Here is an 18,358-nt window from a genome sequence, read left to right on the forward strand (position 1 = left end):
TCTTTCATTTCGAATTCTTTCTTCAAATAATCTACTGCTTTTTAAAGTTCTTCAGTATTGCCAATGATATTCAAGTCATCAACATATACACTTATTATAAAAAATTTAGATCCATGCTTTTTAATAAAAACACAAGGGCACATTTTTGTAGCCTTCTTGTAATAAATATTCACTAAGGCAATTATACCACATATGCCCTGATTGCTTTAATCCATATAATGATCTTTGAAGCCTTATTGAACAAATTTCCCAGGAACTTTTAAGTGCTTCAGGCATTTTGAATCCTTCGAGAATTTTCATATAAATTTCACTATCAAGTGAGCCATATAGGTAGACTGTAACTACATCCATTAGACACATGCCAAGTCTTTCATGTACTGCCAGACTAATAAGATATCTGAAGGTGATTTCATCCACCACATGAGAATATGTTTCCATATAATCAATGCCAGACTTTTGCGAAAATCCTTGTGCTACAAGTCGTGCTTTATATCTTACGACTTTATTTTTGTCATTACATTTTCGAACAAAAACTCATTTGTACCCCACTGGCTTTATACCTTCAGGTGTTTGAACTATAGGTCCAAAAACTTTACGTTTCTTGAGTGAATCCAATTCTTCTTGAATTGCGTCTTTCCATTTTGGCCAATCATTTCGGTGTTTGAATTCATCACCAGTTTTAGGTTCAAGATCCTCGTCTTCTTTTATTATTTCAATAGCAACATTATATGCAAAAATGTTGTCGAAAACTATATCAATTCGGTTCCATCTTTTTCCTGAAGTAACATAACTAATCGAGAGCTTTTCATTTTCATCAATTCCAGGTACCTGAACCTCCCCTGAGGTTTTATGTAAAGTTATATCTTCAGGATTTTCATAAGTACTTGTCTCCATAATATGACCATCTTGATCATTTGCTCCTTTCCTTTTTCAAGTAGTTTTATCCTTAGAACCGATTGGTCTTCCACGTTTTAAGTGTGGTTTAGTTTCATTTGCACTAGACTGTCCTACTGGGACATCAATATGAGTTGGAGCATTTATAGTTGGAATATGAGATTTAGTAACTTTTGGTAGGTCAGTAAAAGTATCTGACAGTTGATTGGCAATATTTTGCAAATGAATTATCTTTTGAACGTCAAGTTCACACTGATTTGTGCAATGATCTAAATGAGATAATGATATTGCATTCCAATCAATTTTCTTTTTCAGTTGTTTATTCTCTCCCTCTAATGTTGGAAAGATTGATTCATCAAAATGACAATCGACAAGAGCCTGCTTTAAATAAATCCCCGTCATTGGTTCAAGGTATTGTATTATGGAAGGAGATTCATATCCAACATATATTCCTAACTTCCTTTGAGGACCCATCTTTGTGCGTTGTGGTGGAGCAATTGGAACATAAACAACACATCCAAAAATTCTAAGATGAGAAATATTTGGGTCCTGACCATAAGCCAACTGTAATGGGGAGAATTTTTGATAACTTGCTGGTCTAATGCGTACAAGTGTTGCTGCATGTAAAATAGCATATCCCCATGCCGAAATAGGGAGTTTTTTTCTCATAAGCAGTGGTCTAGCTATATTAATTGGAGATGTTTAATGAACGATTCTGCTAAACCATTTTGGGTATGAAAATGAGCAACAGGCTGTTCAACTGTGATTCCAGTTGACATACAATAATCATTAAAAGCATGAGATGTAAATTCACCAGCATTATCAAGACGAATTGTCTTTATTGAGTAATCTGGAAATTGTGCTATTAATCTTATTATTTGAGCCAGCAATCTCGCAAATGCTAAATTGCGAGTTGATAATAAACATACATGTGACCATCTTGTAGAAGCATCTATTAAAACCATGTAATATCTGAATGGTCCACATGATGGGTAAATAAGTCCACACATATCACTTTGTATGCGTTCCAGAAACGAAGGACATTGAATCTCAACTTTAGCTGGTGATGGTATAGTAATAAATTTCCCTTGAGAACAGGGAGCATAAGAAAATTCATTGAATTGAAGAATCTTCTGGTTCTTCAATGGATGACCATATGAATTATCTATTATTTTTCGCATCATATTTGATCTCGTATGGCCCAACCGATCATGCCAAATAATGAAACTATCATAACTTGTATTCTTTTGATTTAACATCACATGTGTTTCAACCATGCGAATATTTGTGTAGTACAAATTGGAAGAAAAGACAGGTAATTTTTCTAATATGCATTTCTTACCTGCTACTTTTGTAGTAATATAAAGATATTCACAATTGTCATCATTTGTAGTTTCTATATGATAGCCATTTTGGCGAATATCTTTGAAACTTAATAAGTTTCTTAGGGACTTACTACAAAGTAATGCATCATTGATATTGAATTTGGTCCCCCAGGTAATAAAAGATTTGCTCTTCCGGAGCCTTCAACAAATTTTGTACTATCAGTTATTGTGTCAACATGACCTTCTTCCATTATCAAATAAGAGAAATATTTTTTATCTATTAATATTGTGTGAGTAGTAGCACTATCTGCGAGGCATATATGATCTTCATTGACCTTGGGTCCATTTGAATGTTTGAGAATATCCATATTCTTCATTAAAATAATTAAAAGTCATGTAGATGAAAAGAAATAAAATTAAAAGAACATAAAATAAATATTTAAAAGAAACAATAAATTTCATAATCTAATTAAATAAATATTCATGTTCTTCATTAAAATAAAATGCATCAACAGACTAAATGCATCAACAGACATGTAAAGGAAAAGAAATAAGACTAAAGGAAGAATTACATTAAAAAGAAACAAGTTAATTAAATATATCAATTATTATCTTCAAAGAAGTTTGCAACATCCAGATGTGTAATATCTGTGAGGCCAGCAAAATCATCCTCTTTATAAGCAAAATTTGCTTCAGTATCATTTTTGAAGGTCAAATTTGTTTTCACATTATTTTCTTTCTTCTTTATTGAGGCTTGATAAAGCTTAACAAAATATTTTGGAGCACGACAGATTCGTGACCAATGGCCTTTCATACCACATCGATAGCATATATTTTCTTTACTCCTTGAAGAGTTACTTTGAGGGCCTTTATTATTCTCTTGTTTATTTCAATAATGGTGCCAATAAATATTTGGCCCCTTGCCTTGCCTTGCCCACGTCCACGTCCGCAACCATGTCCATGGCCACGACCACGACTATAAGTTTGTCTCCTTTCAAACTTATTATGAGTTGTTGCATTCGCTTCAGGGAATAAAATGGTAACTTTAAATTATGAATGTAATAATAATCCACATGAATGCTGAAATGGTTTCAAATTCAAATCACTTTATAACATTTTTTTTTTATTTTTTTTACAGTAGTTTTAATTCATTTTAATTGTCATTAATTACTTACATATTAAAATCACAATCATAATGAAGATCAAAATTATAGTCATAATAATTTATTATTTTATTATTATAACCTGAACGTGATGTAACATCAAAATAAAAAAGCAAACAGAAAAACAAAATAAAAACAAAATAAACTATTACGATAATAAACAGATCGACCTAAAAGCTCCATTCATCCTCGTTGTGCTGTTACTTTTTTTTTAATTATATACTTCTGAAAGTAACGATTACACAAATCTCTCGTCTTCAGTCCCATGCCACTCTGTGCCATCAGTCCTTTACCACTTTGTGCCAGATATGGCGGTCTCCTCCAAAATACGCCTAAGTAGGTCAACTGCTTGTACCCTCTCATCAGATAATGGGATCCCGAAATCCTACAATGTGCCTCATAACGCCAACAAAAGGTGCCAAGAAACTTGGTCTTAAGGACTGATTGGGCATCATAGAAAAAATGCTTGCCCCGCACAGAGTTCATATATTCTCGATGGGCAATATCAGTTTTTTGGATCCATGCATTAGCATAGAACTACAGAGTCAATGTCCTCAAGTTGGGACCCGAAGTGCATAGTCCCTCCCATCCGCGTTGTATCTAAGAATCAGTAGGGTTAGTGGGGTCATGAATCCACCAACTTCTCTAGTATAACTTGCGTGCTCAACAGGGACATAAATCTCTAATAATACTCAGTTCTGATCAATAGCTTCTCAGGAGGTATTGTCCTGCTAGAGGAAGCTCAAGCACGCTTCCTCGTGACTCTCATCCTAGGTGCCATCCTGAGATTTGTGTAGAGGAAATAAACATATATACGCTGGACGTACACCAAAACTTTGCCACTGGAAGTAAATCACTCTAGAAAATACGATGGGGCAAAGTCTCGTCTTCAGTCCCATGCCACTCTGTGCCATCGGTACTCTTTCACTTTCTGCCAGATATGGCGGTCTCCTCCAAAATACGCCTAAGTAGGTCACCAAGTGCTTTTACCCTCTCATCAGATAATGGGAGCCCGAAATCTTTCACTAGGACTAATAGCGACAACGCATGGTGCCAAGAAACCTGGTCTTAAGGACTCTCTGCACTGATTGGGCATCACAGAGGTCATATATTATCAACGGGCAATATCAACTTTTTGGGTCCATGCATTAGCATAAAACTCCAAAGTCAATGTCCTCAAGCTGGGACCCGAACTGGACAGTCCCTCTCATCCGTGCTGTATCTCAGAATCAATAGGGTTGTGGGGTCATGACTCCACTAACTTCTCCTGTATAACATGCGTGCTCAGCAGGGACACAAATATCTCATTATGCTCAGTGGTGAGGAATAGCTCCTAAGTATGTGTTGTCCCGCTGTAGGAAGCTCTAGCACATTTACTCTTGATTCTCATCCTAGGTGTCATCCTGAGATTTGTGTATAGGAAAGGAAAATATATATTGGACGTATACCAAAACTTCGCCACTGGAAGTAAATCACCTTAGAAAATGTGATGGGGCAAAGTCTCGTCTTCAGTCCCATGCCACTTTGTGCCATCATTCCTCTTCAACTTTCTGCCAGATATGGCGGTCTCCTCCAAAATACGCCTAAGTAGGTCACCAACTGCTTGTACCCTCTCATCAGATAATGGGAGCCCGAAATCCCGCACTAGGTCCTGATAGCGACAATGCATGGTGCCAAGAAACTTGGTCTTAAGGACCCTCTGCAATGACGGGCATCATAGGAAAAATGCTTGCCCCGCACAGAGGTCATATACTCTCGATGGGCAATATCAGTTTTTTGGGTCCATGCATTAGCATAAAACTCCAGAGTCAATGTCCTCAAGCTGAGACCCGAACTGCACAGTCCCTCCCATCCACGTTGTATCTCAGAATTAATAGGGTTGGAGGGGTCATGACTTCACCAACTTCTCGTGCATAACTTGTGTGCTCAGCAGAGACACAAATCTCTCATGATGCTCAGTGGTAAGGAATAGCTCCTCAGTAGGTGTTGTCCCGCTGGAGGAAGCTCTAGCACGCTTCCTCGTGACTCTCATCCTATGTACCATCTTGAGATATGTTTATAGGAAAGCAAAATATATACTCTCGACGTATACCAAAACTTCACCACTGGAAGTAAATCAGCTTAAAAAATGCGATGCGGGCAAATTTTCGTCTTTAGTCCTATGCCACTCTGTGACATCATTCCTCTTCCACTTTCTGTCAGATATGGCGGTCTCCTCCAAAATACACCTAAGTAGGTCAGCAACTACTTGTACCCTCTCATCAGATAATGGGAGCCCGAAATCTTGCACTAGGGCCTGATAAGGACAATGCATGGAGCCAAGAAACCTGGTCTTAAGGATCCTCTGGAGTGACTGGGCATCATAGGAAAAACGCTTGCCCCACACATAGGTCATATACTCTAGATGGGCAATATCAGCTTTTTGGGTCCATGCATTAGCATAGAACTACAAAGTCAATGTCCTCAAGCTGGGACCGAACTGCACAGTATCTCCCATCCACGTTGTATGTCAGAATTAATAGGGTTGGAGGGGTCATGACTCCACCAACTTCTCGTGTATAACTTGCGTGCTCAGCAGGGACACAAATCTCTCATGATGCTCAGTGGTGAGGAATAGCTCCTCAGTAGGTGTTGTCCCGCTGGAGGAAGCTCTAGCACGCTTCCTCGTGACTCTCATCCTATGTGTCATCTTGAGATATTTGTATAGGAAAGAAAAATATGTACTCTGGACGTATCCCAAAACTTCACCACTGGAAGTAAATCAGCTTAGAAAATGCGATGGGGCAAAGTTTCGTCTTCAGTCCCATGCCACTATGTGCCATCATTCCTCTTCCACTTCCTGTCAGATATGGAGGTCTCATCCAAAATACGCCTAAGTAGGTCACCAACTGCTTGTACCCTCTCATCAGATAATGGGAGCCCGAAATCCTGCACTAGGGCCTGATAGCGATAATTCATGGTGCCAAGAAACCTGGTCTTAAGGACCCTCTGCAGTGACTGGGCATCATAGGAAAAACGCTTGCCCCACACAGAGGTCATATACTCTCGATGGGCAATATCAGCTTTTTGGATCCATGCATTAGCATAGAACTACAGAGTCAATGTGCTCAAGTTGGGACCTGAAGTGCATAGTCCCACCCATCCGCGTTGTATCTAAGAATCAGTAAGGTTGGTGGGGGTCATGACTCCACCATCTTCTCTAGTATAACTTGCGTGCTCAACAGGGACACAAATCTCTCAAGATGCTCAGTGCTGAGCAATAGCTTCTGAATAAGTGTTGTCCTGCTAGAGGAAGCTCGAGCACGCTTCCTCGTGACTCTCATCCTAGGTGTCATCCTGAGATTTGTGTAGAGGAAAGAAAAATATATATGCTGGACGTACACCAAAACTTCGCCGCTGGAAGTAAATAACCGTAGAAAATGCGATGTGGCAAAGTATCATCTTCAATCCCATGCCACTCTGTGCCATCAGTCCTCTTCCATTTTCTGCCAGATATGGCGGTCTCCTCCAAAATACGCCTAAGTAGGTCACCAACTGCTTGTACCTTGTCATTAGATAATGGGAGCCTAAAATCCTGCACTAGGACCTGATAGCGACAACGCATGGTGCCAAGAAATCTGGTCTTAAGGACTCTTTGCAGTGATTGGGCATCATAGAAAAAATGCTTGCCCCACACAGAGGTTATATATTATCAACGGGAAATATCAACTTTTTGGGTCCATGCATTAGCATAAAACTCCAGAGTCAATGTCCTCAAGCTGGGACCCGAACTGCACAGTCCCTCCCATCCCCGTTGTATCTCTGAATTAATAGGTTGGTTAGGTCATGACACCGCCAACTTCTCCTGTATAACTTGCGTGCTCAGACATAAATCTCTCATGATGCTCAGTGCTGAGGAATAACTCCTCAGTAGGTGCTGTCCAGCTGGAGGAAGCTCTAGCACGTTTCCTCGTGACTCTCATCCTTGGTGCCATCCTAAGATTTGTTTAGAGGAAAGCAAAATATATACGCTGCATGTATACCAAAACTTCAGCACTAGAAGTAAATAACCATAGAAAATGCGATGGGGCAAAGTCTCATCTACAGTCCTATGCCACTCTGTGGCATCCGTCCTCTTCCACTTTGTGCCAGATATGGTGGTCTTCTCCAAAATACACCTAAATAGGTCACCAACATCTTGTACCCTCTCATCAGATAATGGGAGCCCGAAATCCTGCACTAGGGCCTGATAGCGACAACACATGGTTCCATAAAACCTGGTCTTAAGGACCCTATGCAGTAACTGGGCATCATAGGAAAAATGCTTGCCCCGCACAGAGGTCATATACTCTCGATGGGCATTATCAGCTTTTTGGGTCCATGCATTAGCATAGAACTTAAGAGTCAATGTCCTCAAGCTGGGACCCGAACTGCGCAGGCCCTCCCATTCGCGTTGTATCTCAGAATCAAAGGGTTGGTGGGGTGATGACATCATCAACTTTTCCTGTATAACTTGCGTGCTCAGACACAAATCTCTCATGATGTTCAGTGCTGAGAAATAACTCATCTGTAGGTGTTGTCCAGCTCGAGGAAGCTCTAACACGTTTCTTCGTGACTCTCATCCTAGGTGCCATTTTGAGATTTGTATAGAGGAAAGTAAAATATATACGCTAGATGTATACCAAAACTACAACACTAGAAGTAAATCACCATAGAAAATGCGATAGGGCAAAGTCTCGTCTTTAGTCTCATGCCACTCTGTGCCATCAGTCCTCTTCCACTTTGTTCCAGATATGGCGGTCTCCTCAAAAATATGCCTAAGTAGGTCATCAACTGCCTGTACCCTTTCATCAGATAATAGGAGCCCGAAATCCTACACTAGTGCTTGATAGCGACAACGCATGGTGCCAAGAAACCTGGTCTTAAGGATCCTATGCAGTGACTGGGAATCATAGGAAATACGCTTGCCCCGCACATAGGTCATATACTCTCGATGAGCATTATCAGCTTTTTGGGTCCATGCATTGGCATAGAACTCCAGAGTCAATGTCCTCAAGCTGGGAAAGCAAAATATATACGCTAGATGTATACCAAAACTTCAACACTAGAAGTAAATCACCATAGAAAATGCTATGGGGCAAATTCTCGTCTTCAGTCTCATGCCACTCTGTGCCATCAGTCCTCTTTCACTTTGTGCCAGATATGGCAGTCTCCTCAAAAATACGCTTAAGTAGGTCATCAACTGCTTGTACCCTTTCATAAGATAATGGGAGCCCGAAATCCTACACTAGGGCCTGATAGCGACAACGCATGGTGCTAAAAAACCTGGTCTTAAGGACCCTATGCAGTGACTGGGAATCATAGGAAAAATGCTTGCCCCGCACAGAGGTCATATTCTCTCGATGGGCATTATCAGCTTTTTGTGTCCATGCATTAGCATAGAACTCCAGAGTCAATGTCCTCAAGCTGGGACCTGAACTGAACAGTCCCTCCTATTCGCATTGTATCTCAGAATCAATAGGGTTGGTGGGGTCATGACTACACCAACTTCTCATGTATAACTTGCGTGCTAAGCAGGACACAAATCTCTTATGATGCTCAGTGCTGAGGAATAGCTCCTCAGTAGGTGATGTCCCGCTGGGGGAAGCTCTAGCATGCTTCCTCGTGACTCTCATATTAGGTGCCATCCTAAAAATAAGAAAATTTCTCAAATCAGTGATAAGATAAGAAATGAAGAGCACAAATCATTCCCAGATTTGCGTTTTTGAAATTTTTTGAAAAAAAAATAATCAGCACATTAATCCAATAATCAAGTCAGACACAAACCATAATCTAGTGCAAATCAATATGCTAACATCAATATTTGTATGAATGAATCAGAAAGCCATTAATATCAGAACCATGGTGTATGCATGAAGCACGGATACGTCGAAATTTTTTTTCCAAGAAGAACAACCAAAGAAAGAAGAGGAAAAAGGAAAAAAAATTTACCTTTAGCTGGTCAACGGGCACCAACAGCATTCCCTCTGGCATATAGGTCATCCTTTACTCGTGGCAAGAGAGGTAAGTAAGAATCAATATCAATAGTAACCCGCTGGCTGATCGTCTCGTTGTTCACTGGGCCAATCACCCCACTCTCATATATAAAGCCTGGATCAAAGAACTATGGTCTAAGGCGGCGCGTGATGAACGCATATGAACTGTCTTATAAAGTGAATCAGCCAGCAAGGTGCAAATGTCAATATCCTCTCTTTCCATGATAGGGCAGAGAAGTGCAGCCCGCGGAATGTTACATCATGATGATGTGTAAAGGATAGCAAAATATATACGCTGGACGTCTACCAAAACTTCGCCACTGAAATTAAATCACCATAGAAAATGCGATGGGGCAAAGTCTCGTCTTCAGTCCCATGCCACTCTGTGCCATCAGTCCTCTTCCACATTTTTTCAGGTACAACGATTACCTCCAAAATATACCTAAGTAGGTCACCAACTGCCTGTGCCCTCTCATTAGATAATAAGAGCCCGAAAACTTGCACTAAGCCCTAATAACGCAATGCATGGTGCCATGAAACCCGGTCTTAAGGACCTTTTGCAGTGAATGGGCATCATAGGAAAAACACGCTTGCCCCGCAAGAGGTCATATACTCTCGATTGGCAATATCAGCTTTTTGGCTTAAGCATTAGCATAGAACTCCCGAGTCAATGTCCTCAAGCTGGGACTCGAACTGCACAGTCCCTCCCGTTCACGTTGTATCTCAAAATCAATAGGGTTTGTGGGGTCATGACGCCACCAACTTCTAATTCTAAGCACATTGCCCATAAAATAAACACAGTGACTTGCAATTATAATTGCTTTTTGATACGCCATTGACATAATTTGTATTGTTTTAAGCTTGGGGTTTCAATATTATTTTAAGGTTTCGGATATTTGCACACAAATTTTATAATGTAGAATTTTCACTATTCTAATTCTTGCACGAGGTCCACAATGCATATAGTTTTGTCGCTATATATACAATCAACATAATATTAAAAATCGGCGTGACAACAAATATACAAAATTATTTTTCATTTATGGAGGATATTGTTAAAATTTTCTCAATATATTGGTGAATATTATTTCCCTAAATTAAGTTTGATTTGATTGAGTAATAGATCTCATTCCTATACTTGTTATCGTATATAAGACATGAGTGTTTAATTTTACACATATATCGTTGACAGATAAAAATTAACAAATAAATAAATTAGAGAAGGCAAATAATAGATGCTTAAAACAGTAATGCTTTATGACTCATACCTTTCGTGACTGCAATACGAAAATGGGATGACATGTTAATAATGAAGAACGATACTGCAATATTGAGGGAAAATAATTTTGGGGCATATTGAGAGGCTTCTTACCTGATGGCGGCGACACCGATGAAGCAGTAGGTGGAGCTGCCCCAACAATTTACAAAAGATCATTTCCGGATTGCAATTCTCTTTTTTGGGTAGAGATTCGTGCTGATAGGTGTTATAAAATTACTGATAATTGCAAGAAGAATACAGAGATAGGAGAATGTATTCTGGTTGTATTGTCATACTCAATTGATGCTTTATACATACGTTATTTATAGGCTCAGAAAACATGAAAGTTACAATAACTGCAATTATTCTTCAACGGTCATAACGTCTCCAACAGTCATAACATCTCAAACGGTCATGGTCATGACGTCTTCAACGACCATAACGTCTCCAACGATCATATAACAGATATGAACAGCCAATAAATTATTTATAACATTATTAGCATTTTTAATTCAAATCGCTTTCTTTGGTAACAAACGATTTGGTTTTCAAAAAGCTACTTTATACTTGGACTAAGTGGCTATTTGAACATTATGCCCTTAATTAGGTAGAACACTTATGGACGAGACCATCCTAGTGCTTATTTTTCCTCTTCACCAAATTCAAACCCAATAATGAAAACAGAGTTTCTTGCCATTCAAGTCAATAATATTAGGGGAAATAGTATCTATGTTACGGCCTACAATTATAGGTCATTAATAACACACAAAATGAAGGGTGGTTTTGGAGATGCCAACACAGACATGGTACAACGTATATCTATTTTGCATTAAACGGTCCACCTCAGCCACGTTACATAAATGTTCTTTTTCAGCCTCCTAATTAACATTGCTCCCACAGACAAAGACAGGGAAGAGAGAGAATACAAAAGGCAGCATGAATTGCTAGTTCCAATATATATTATACGATGTGTTATTATTCCATGTAAAATTTCTGAAGCAGAAGCCATTCTCTATTATCACAGAAATGGGTGATGTAAGAGTTCTCTTACACAAATTCTTGTCTATAAATTTATTCTTAATCAATATCTGTTTCCTGTTATTGACAACTTTTGCTTTGAAAACTAGCTAGACTCAGACTAGGTTCATGTCTCTAATCTATAATCTTTTCTCGTGTCTTCTTTGTGGGTATTATCTTTGCTGGATGCATTTAAATGTTGTGTTTGCTGTTAAAGGAGAACAAGGAAGAAGGAAAGAATGAAGAAACCACCGAGAAAAAGAAGGAAGAAGAGAAAAAGGATGAAAAGAAGGATGAAGAGTCACCAGAGATAGTACTCAAGGTTGACATGCATTGTGCAGCCTGTGCAAGGAAAGCTGCAAAAGCACTGAAACGATTTGAAGGTCATTGTTCTTCAATTTCATGCTCTTAAAGACATTTTCTGAATAGACCATTTTTGTGTCAGCTGGTGCTTTTATTCTCTTTTCCTCTTTCTTTTCTTGTTAAAAGGGATCTTCTATCCATGATTGATTTTGAATTTCACAACATACATAATGAAATAATTTGTCAGGTCAGGTATATGTGATTCTCAACTTTTACAAATAAGTTTACACATGTTCATTTCAAATAGAGACAAAAATTCATTATGTTTAGCGAAGATAAAAGGTTTAGGTGGTGGAAAAGATTAACAATAAAGTATTATTAAGAAAATATCCTTTCTAATCTTTTTGTGAAACAGGAGTGGAGGAGGTAACTGCAGATAGCAAGGCTAGCAAAGTAGTGGTGAAAGGAAAGGCAGCAGACCCCATAAAGGTGCGTGAGAGGCTACAAAAGAAAAGTGGTAAGAAAGTGGAGCTTATTTCACCTTTGCCAAAACCTCAAGAGGAGAAAAAAGAAGAAACAAAAGAACCGCAACCAGAGGAGAAAAAGGAGGAGGTAAATCAGACTCATAGAGTTTAAGCATGACAAAAATGTTGTAGTAAATCATTCTCATGAGAAATAACGGAGGAGGCAGAAAATTTTGTGAGGGTGCGTGAAATCCAAAATTCACACCAACTTAGTAAAGATAACACAATAGTGGGTTGATATGTATTCAGGTTTAAAGAATTCTTTAAATTTTCTTGGTATATGAGAAATAATAAGAACGAAGAGGAAACTATCTTAAATTATACTACTTTTTTTTTTAAGTCTAAATATAATATAAGATAAAAGTTTGATAAATTTGATGAGGCTATTGCCCCTCCTACCCCTTCCTGACTCCGAATCCTTCTAATAACTGCTTGAAACATTGCATGCAAAACTTCAAACCCAGTAATTTTTTTCTTTTTTTTTACCTTACACAGTGAAATACTTGTACTACAGTTTCCATAGTCTTTCTCTTTTGGTTTTATTGATCCTGTTGTTTCCACGGTGGATGGATGCTGGCATGAAAGTAACGAAACAAAGTTAGCAAAATGATATCCCCCTCCAATAATGCACATGTAACGAGGACTAAGGCGGTGACAATTAAGAGGGTTTGACCCCACTCCCTTTTGCAACTTGACGTGTAGCTTGCAGCAAAATGGGGTCACAGTCACGGGCTCGTTACATATATATATGTATACCCTATTGGTTTTACAGTGACCACCCTGTAAACTTGGTAGTTGATAACAGTATATGTCTATATACATGATGCACATTTCATATAAACATAACCATGTGATGTGGGTACTTGGGGAGGTTAAAACAACAGCTGCTTTCCATAATGCATTGAATGAGATCATCAGGGTAAAGTAGCTCTCGGAGACTGCCCCTCTGCTAACTGGTTTTCAGATGGAGATTGTAATCTTTGCTCCTTGGCTTTTAGTGTACAATTCGAAACCCACCATGGCCCATATCTGAATTGACAGTAGAAAATAGTAGGATCACTAAGAGGAAAAAATCTAATATACTACCGTCATATGTACATCCTATCAATAGGAGCATAACACATTAGCTATATATTTCTTGAAGGGGAGAATTTTTTTTGTTTTATATTATAATTATATATTTTTCATAATATATAATTTGTAATTTCATTTTAAACTACCGTACCCGGTGGTCAGTACAACGGTAGTATTGAAAGATGTTCTTCAGTTAGAGGCCTCTTTATTTATTTTGCCACTTAAATGGGTTGTCACAACCCAAAACTGGTGTCAATACTTTATGAAAAATCTGCACCCTCCTATATGAAATATTAAAATGAAATAAATTAAGGTGAAATTACTCTTTTTTTTTTTTTTTTTTTTGGAGGTTACAAGGAATTGAAAGGTGAAATTACTCTAACTCATGAACCAATCAACAGTTAATTTCCAAAAAAAAAATGAACCAATCAACAGTTACCCAATATGCACGTAAGATTTATATGTGTTAATTATAGCTAAACAATGATATTTTTATGTTTGTTCAATAGATCTTGTATGATGATAATTGGATTCCTGTCTCATGGTTGTTTCAATTGTTTTTGTCAGTCCCCTCCTGTGGTAACAGTAGTTCTCAAAGTTCAAATGCATTGTGAAGCATGTGCTCGAGGTATACGGAAGCGAATCCGTAAGATTCAAGGTACAATATTCACCTTCTCGGCTTCTCCCTTACTTCATATTCATTGCTCTTGTGAACTGTCTCCCCTCACTCGTGCACGCACAACAAACAAGTTTTAAATCTTGCACCCCACATAATTTAAAAAAGGAAATTACTTTTCTTATGTTACATAATTTTTTTTTTTGGTTCATTTAATCTTATGTTACATGAGAGATCTTCTCTCATGTTGTAGAGATACATATGGTGGGGTCCGCCATTTAAAGAAAAAAGAAAAAGAAAAAAAGAAGTGTCACGATTTTCGATGAGTGTGTAGGAGATAAAACTACTCTTATGTTGCATAAGAGTAGTTTTCCCTTTTTTTTTATCTCTTACACTCACATTTTTCAAATGAGTCCCACAAGATTTTTTTTCTCCCACCTTCAACTTTTTTCTCTCTCCTAATTATTGTCTGAGCATAAGATAATACTTCTCTTATACAACATAAGAGAAGTATTACCCTTTAAAAAAATAATCTTTATATATAGAGAGAGGATAGTATGCTTACCTTTTTTAATACTTAATTACATATTTCTCTCCAACACCGTTAGATCAGAAACTCTCAAGAAAAGAGAAAAAATATAAAAATTAATTGAAATTTTGATTTAATGATGTTTAAAAAAAAATTATTGTAAGCATGAAAAAAAGAAAACACAATATCTTATTCCACACACACACACATATATATATATATATGAGATCTATTAATCTTATGTTGCTATCTCATGCAACAAAGACAAGATAGTGGGGTTCACCATTTGTAAAACAAACAAAAAATGTGGACCCCACTACTTTGTCTCTGTTGCATGAGATAATTATCTCATGCAACATGAGATTAATAGATCCCTTTATATATATATATATATATATATATATAGATATATATATATATATATATATATATATAATTGATCTTACTTCCTTATTCTTTTCAAACTTAGCATTGAAATTCATAACGACAACGACAACTATGTTTATTTATATTTTCATTTTTGGAAGTTGTGTGTTATGTGTTTTTTTTTCACCCTGCATCAAAGCCCACAGATACTGATTTATTTATTAATCATGCGGTGAGAATCATAATTTGTGGCACTAATCCCATTCCTTCCAAAATATTTAATATAAATGATTCTTGTTTTCAACTTTTTTTTTCTAAAGGTCTAATTTCAATTGCGTCTTAAATATATTAAAAGATAATTAGACACTACTAAATGGTGTTAACTCATTTGGCGCATGAGAGTTGAGCAGATAGTGGGGTGAGTGAGAGCATGTGTTCGAATCTCCTCAGTATCACTTCTGGGAAGGGGTTTAAAGCATTAATCTCGTACTGCTCCGAATTGGATTTAGTTGCGAAGTGATGAACATAAGAAGATGATAATAAAAGGTGTAATAATATAAACATGTGCAGGAGTAGAATCAGTGCAAACAAACTTGGAAAATGATCAAGTCATAGTAAAAGGTGTGGTTGACCCAGGAAAGCTTGTAGATTATGTGTACAAGAGGACCAAAAAGAAAGCTTCTATTGTGAAGGACGAAGAAAAGAAAGAAGAAGAAGAGAAGAAAGAAGAGGAGAAAAAGGAAGAGAAAGAGGAAGAGAAAAAAGAAGGTGAAGAAAACAAGGGAGAAGATGATAATAAAACTGACATAAAGCGGAGCGAGTATTGGCCATCAAGATATTATGTTGACTACGCTTATGCTCCTCATATTTTCAGCGATGATAACCCAAATGCCTGCTCTGTAATGTAAACCAGTGATATTTGTTCTACCTCTGTATTTTAGTAGCTGAACCAGTTTTTCTGTGTTATGTTGTTTGAACTGGTCATGAATAATATACATAGTGCTGAATATTTTAAGGATTTAGTGTGTTTGTAAGAAATTTCTATCCTTTCAGTGACTTATACAAAGTTCAGTCATACTTTGGATAAATTTGAAAAATTATTATTTTTTTCACTTTATACATCAGCGATGTGACAGGAAGAGAGAAAAAAAAGCAACTTTTTATATTTACAGAAAGTATACCTAAAAGGACACAAACTTGTTTCCTTTAAAACGATATTTCTTTTGCCCATATTTTAAGGGTTTAGGTTTTCCACAGCATCCCTCACTCCTCAAAGCTGGCATTCTATGGAGCAGGATGCCTTATTTCTTGTGTTTATGAGTTTTCAACGTTTTTCCTTGCCAAAGGGTGGCCTCTGGCCAGAATCACTTATGTTGGTGTGTGCTGACATGTATTACTGAATTTTTTCAAATCTTCATGTTATGATAAAACTTATTGGGAAAATGCCACCTCAACCTAAACTTTGCAAGTATAGCTTGCAATTAACAGAATTTACAAGCCAATTAAGTCTTCAATATATTAGCTTCTCATTTTTTATATGCCTGCATGACAGATATGTAGTTAATTGGTAATGGAACAAAATATGGCTTCTAATTCTGACACGTTTTAAGAGTTGTCGCGTTTGTGGTTTTGCAATTAAGGAAATTGAATTAGTGTGTGTTTAGATAGGCTTTTTTTCCTTCTAGAAAAGTTATTTTTTTAAAAATAAAATAAAATGAAATCTTTTTGAGCATTTTGACGAGTTTGAATAGCAATTTTTTTTTTTTAAAGTTTTAATATTTTTTTACCTCAACTCCATTCAAATCACTTCACTACCACCACTACCATCACTTATCCATTTTAGTTTTTTTATACATAAGAAGTGCTTATCAATTTTAAAATCTAAATAACTTTTTTATTTATTTATTTTTATATATATGTCATCCAAATATAAAATATTTTTAATTTTTTTTAAAAATCATTCTTAAAAACGCAAGTTTTTTTTTTTTTTTTTTAAAAAAAAAAAAATGCTCATCCGACTGATCCTTAATAATATAAACTAAAATAGACATAATAATTGCAAATTTTATCGGTTTTGCAGAAAGTGAATCATACAAAGTAGTGTGAGGGAATCTAATTCCAAAAGAAATAGGATGCATACAATCTCTGAAATAATGGGACGTTTAAGAGTTAAGACTGTTGCGGTGACATCAAGGCGAATGAATCAGGAGCACTTTATTCTTATAAAGCTCGAGGGTGAACTGCTTTTTTGAGGTAGAAAAGTAAGAAACAGAGAAGTTATGAACAGGGGAATAGATCCTTTCATGTGAAAAAGTGATCATGTTATTTGATCACAGCCACTCATTGATAATGAGATAAGAGAAAAAAAATTATATAATTTTTAAATGAATAGTTATGATCAAATAACATGACCACATGACTACTTTTCACATGAGAAAATTTATTCCTTATGAATAGACTTATGGTTGTTATATTGTAAAATTAAATTCATCACTTCAATGGGAATAGAATTCCTCTTGCACAATATAATAGCTCAAAAGTGCCTATAGCAGAAAGCAGCAACGCCTATTCTAGAGAGAGGCGGGATCATCAGGTAATATGATTGCATTTGGAACAATTTTGAAGTTATTCTTGGAAAATGATTGTTGCCCCCATATATGATTAATTTTTACAAGTTATAATAAGCTGTAAGGAGAGTGTTGTTTATTAGTTTCAAATAGTCATAACTCCGTCTAACAACATCAATGAGGGACGGGGAGAGAGAATTCAATCTGAAAAACTACAACTGAAGTTATCAGGGGCTTCTTTCAATTTTCTGAAATATTCAGTAGCAACATCTACCTACTTTCTAAAACTCATGAAATTGAATTGCGATGAAACACATTCTAAAACATTGAATTTTATATAATTGTTAGAAGACTGAATATTCTAAAACGCATTCTAACACCCAAAAGATTGGATATTTAGGAAAAATAATTGTTAGATACATAATGGGATCCACATATTCTATGTTTAAGACTTGGCCATTATTGGATAATATTTCATAAATATTGAATTTTATTAATCCAACCGCAAAATTAAAAGTTAAATAAAGTCACACACCATACATTAGTGCAAATTACATTATTAATTTTGTCTGTTAATCTCAATTATATTTAGCTCTAATTTTTTAGTTGTACAAGTCATTGATACAAGTGTATCAATATAAAACTACACTTATATAGAGAATGTGGTGGATTTGATCTGCAAGAGATGTTAACCCAACAAATGTCATA

General features: G+C 36.6%; 1 protein-coding gene across 1 annotated transcript; it reads left to right on the forward strand.

The window, feature by feature from the left end:
* Positions 1-11,663: 11,663 nt before the first annotated feature.
* Positions 11,664-15,991, forward strand: LOC133290305 (heavy metal-associated isoprenylated plant protein 7-like). Its single transcript, XM_061488387.1, has 5 exons — positions 11,664-11,689; positions 11,889-12,054; positions 12,390-12,586; positions 14,140-14,230; positions 15,654-15,991. The coding sequence occupies exons 1-5, from the start codon at positions 11,681-11,683 to the stop codon at positions 15,989-15,991; spliced, it is 801 nt and encodes a 266-aa protein (XP_061344371.1). The 5' UTR covers positions 11,664-11,680.
* The last annotated feature ends 2,367 nt before the right edge of the window (positions 15,992-18,358 follow it).

Source organism: Gastrolobium bilobum, unplaced genomic scaffold (assembly GCF_033153095.1).
Source record: "Gastrolobium bilobum isolate Gb01-03AN ecotype WA unplaced genomic scaffold, APGP_CSIRO_Gbil_v1 utg1595, whole genome shotgun sequence".
Taxonomy (NCBI): domain Eukaryota; kingdom Viridiplantae; phylum Streptophyta; class Magnoliopsida; order Fabales; family Fabaceae; genus Gastrolobium; species Gastrolobium bilobum.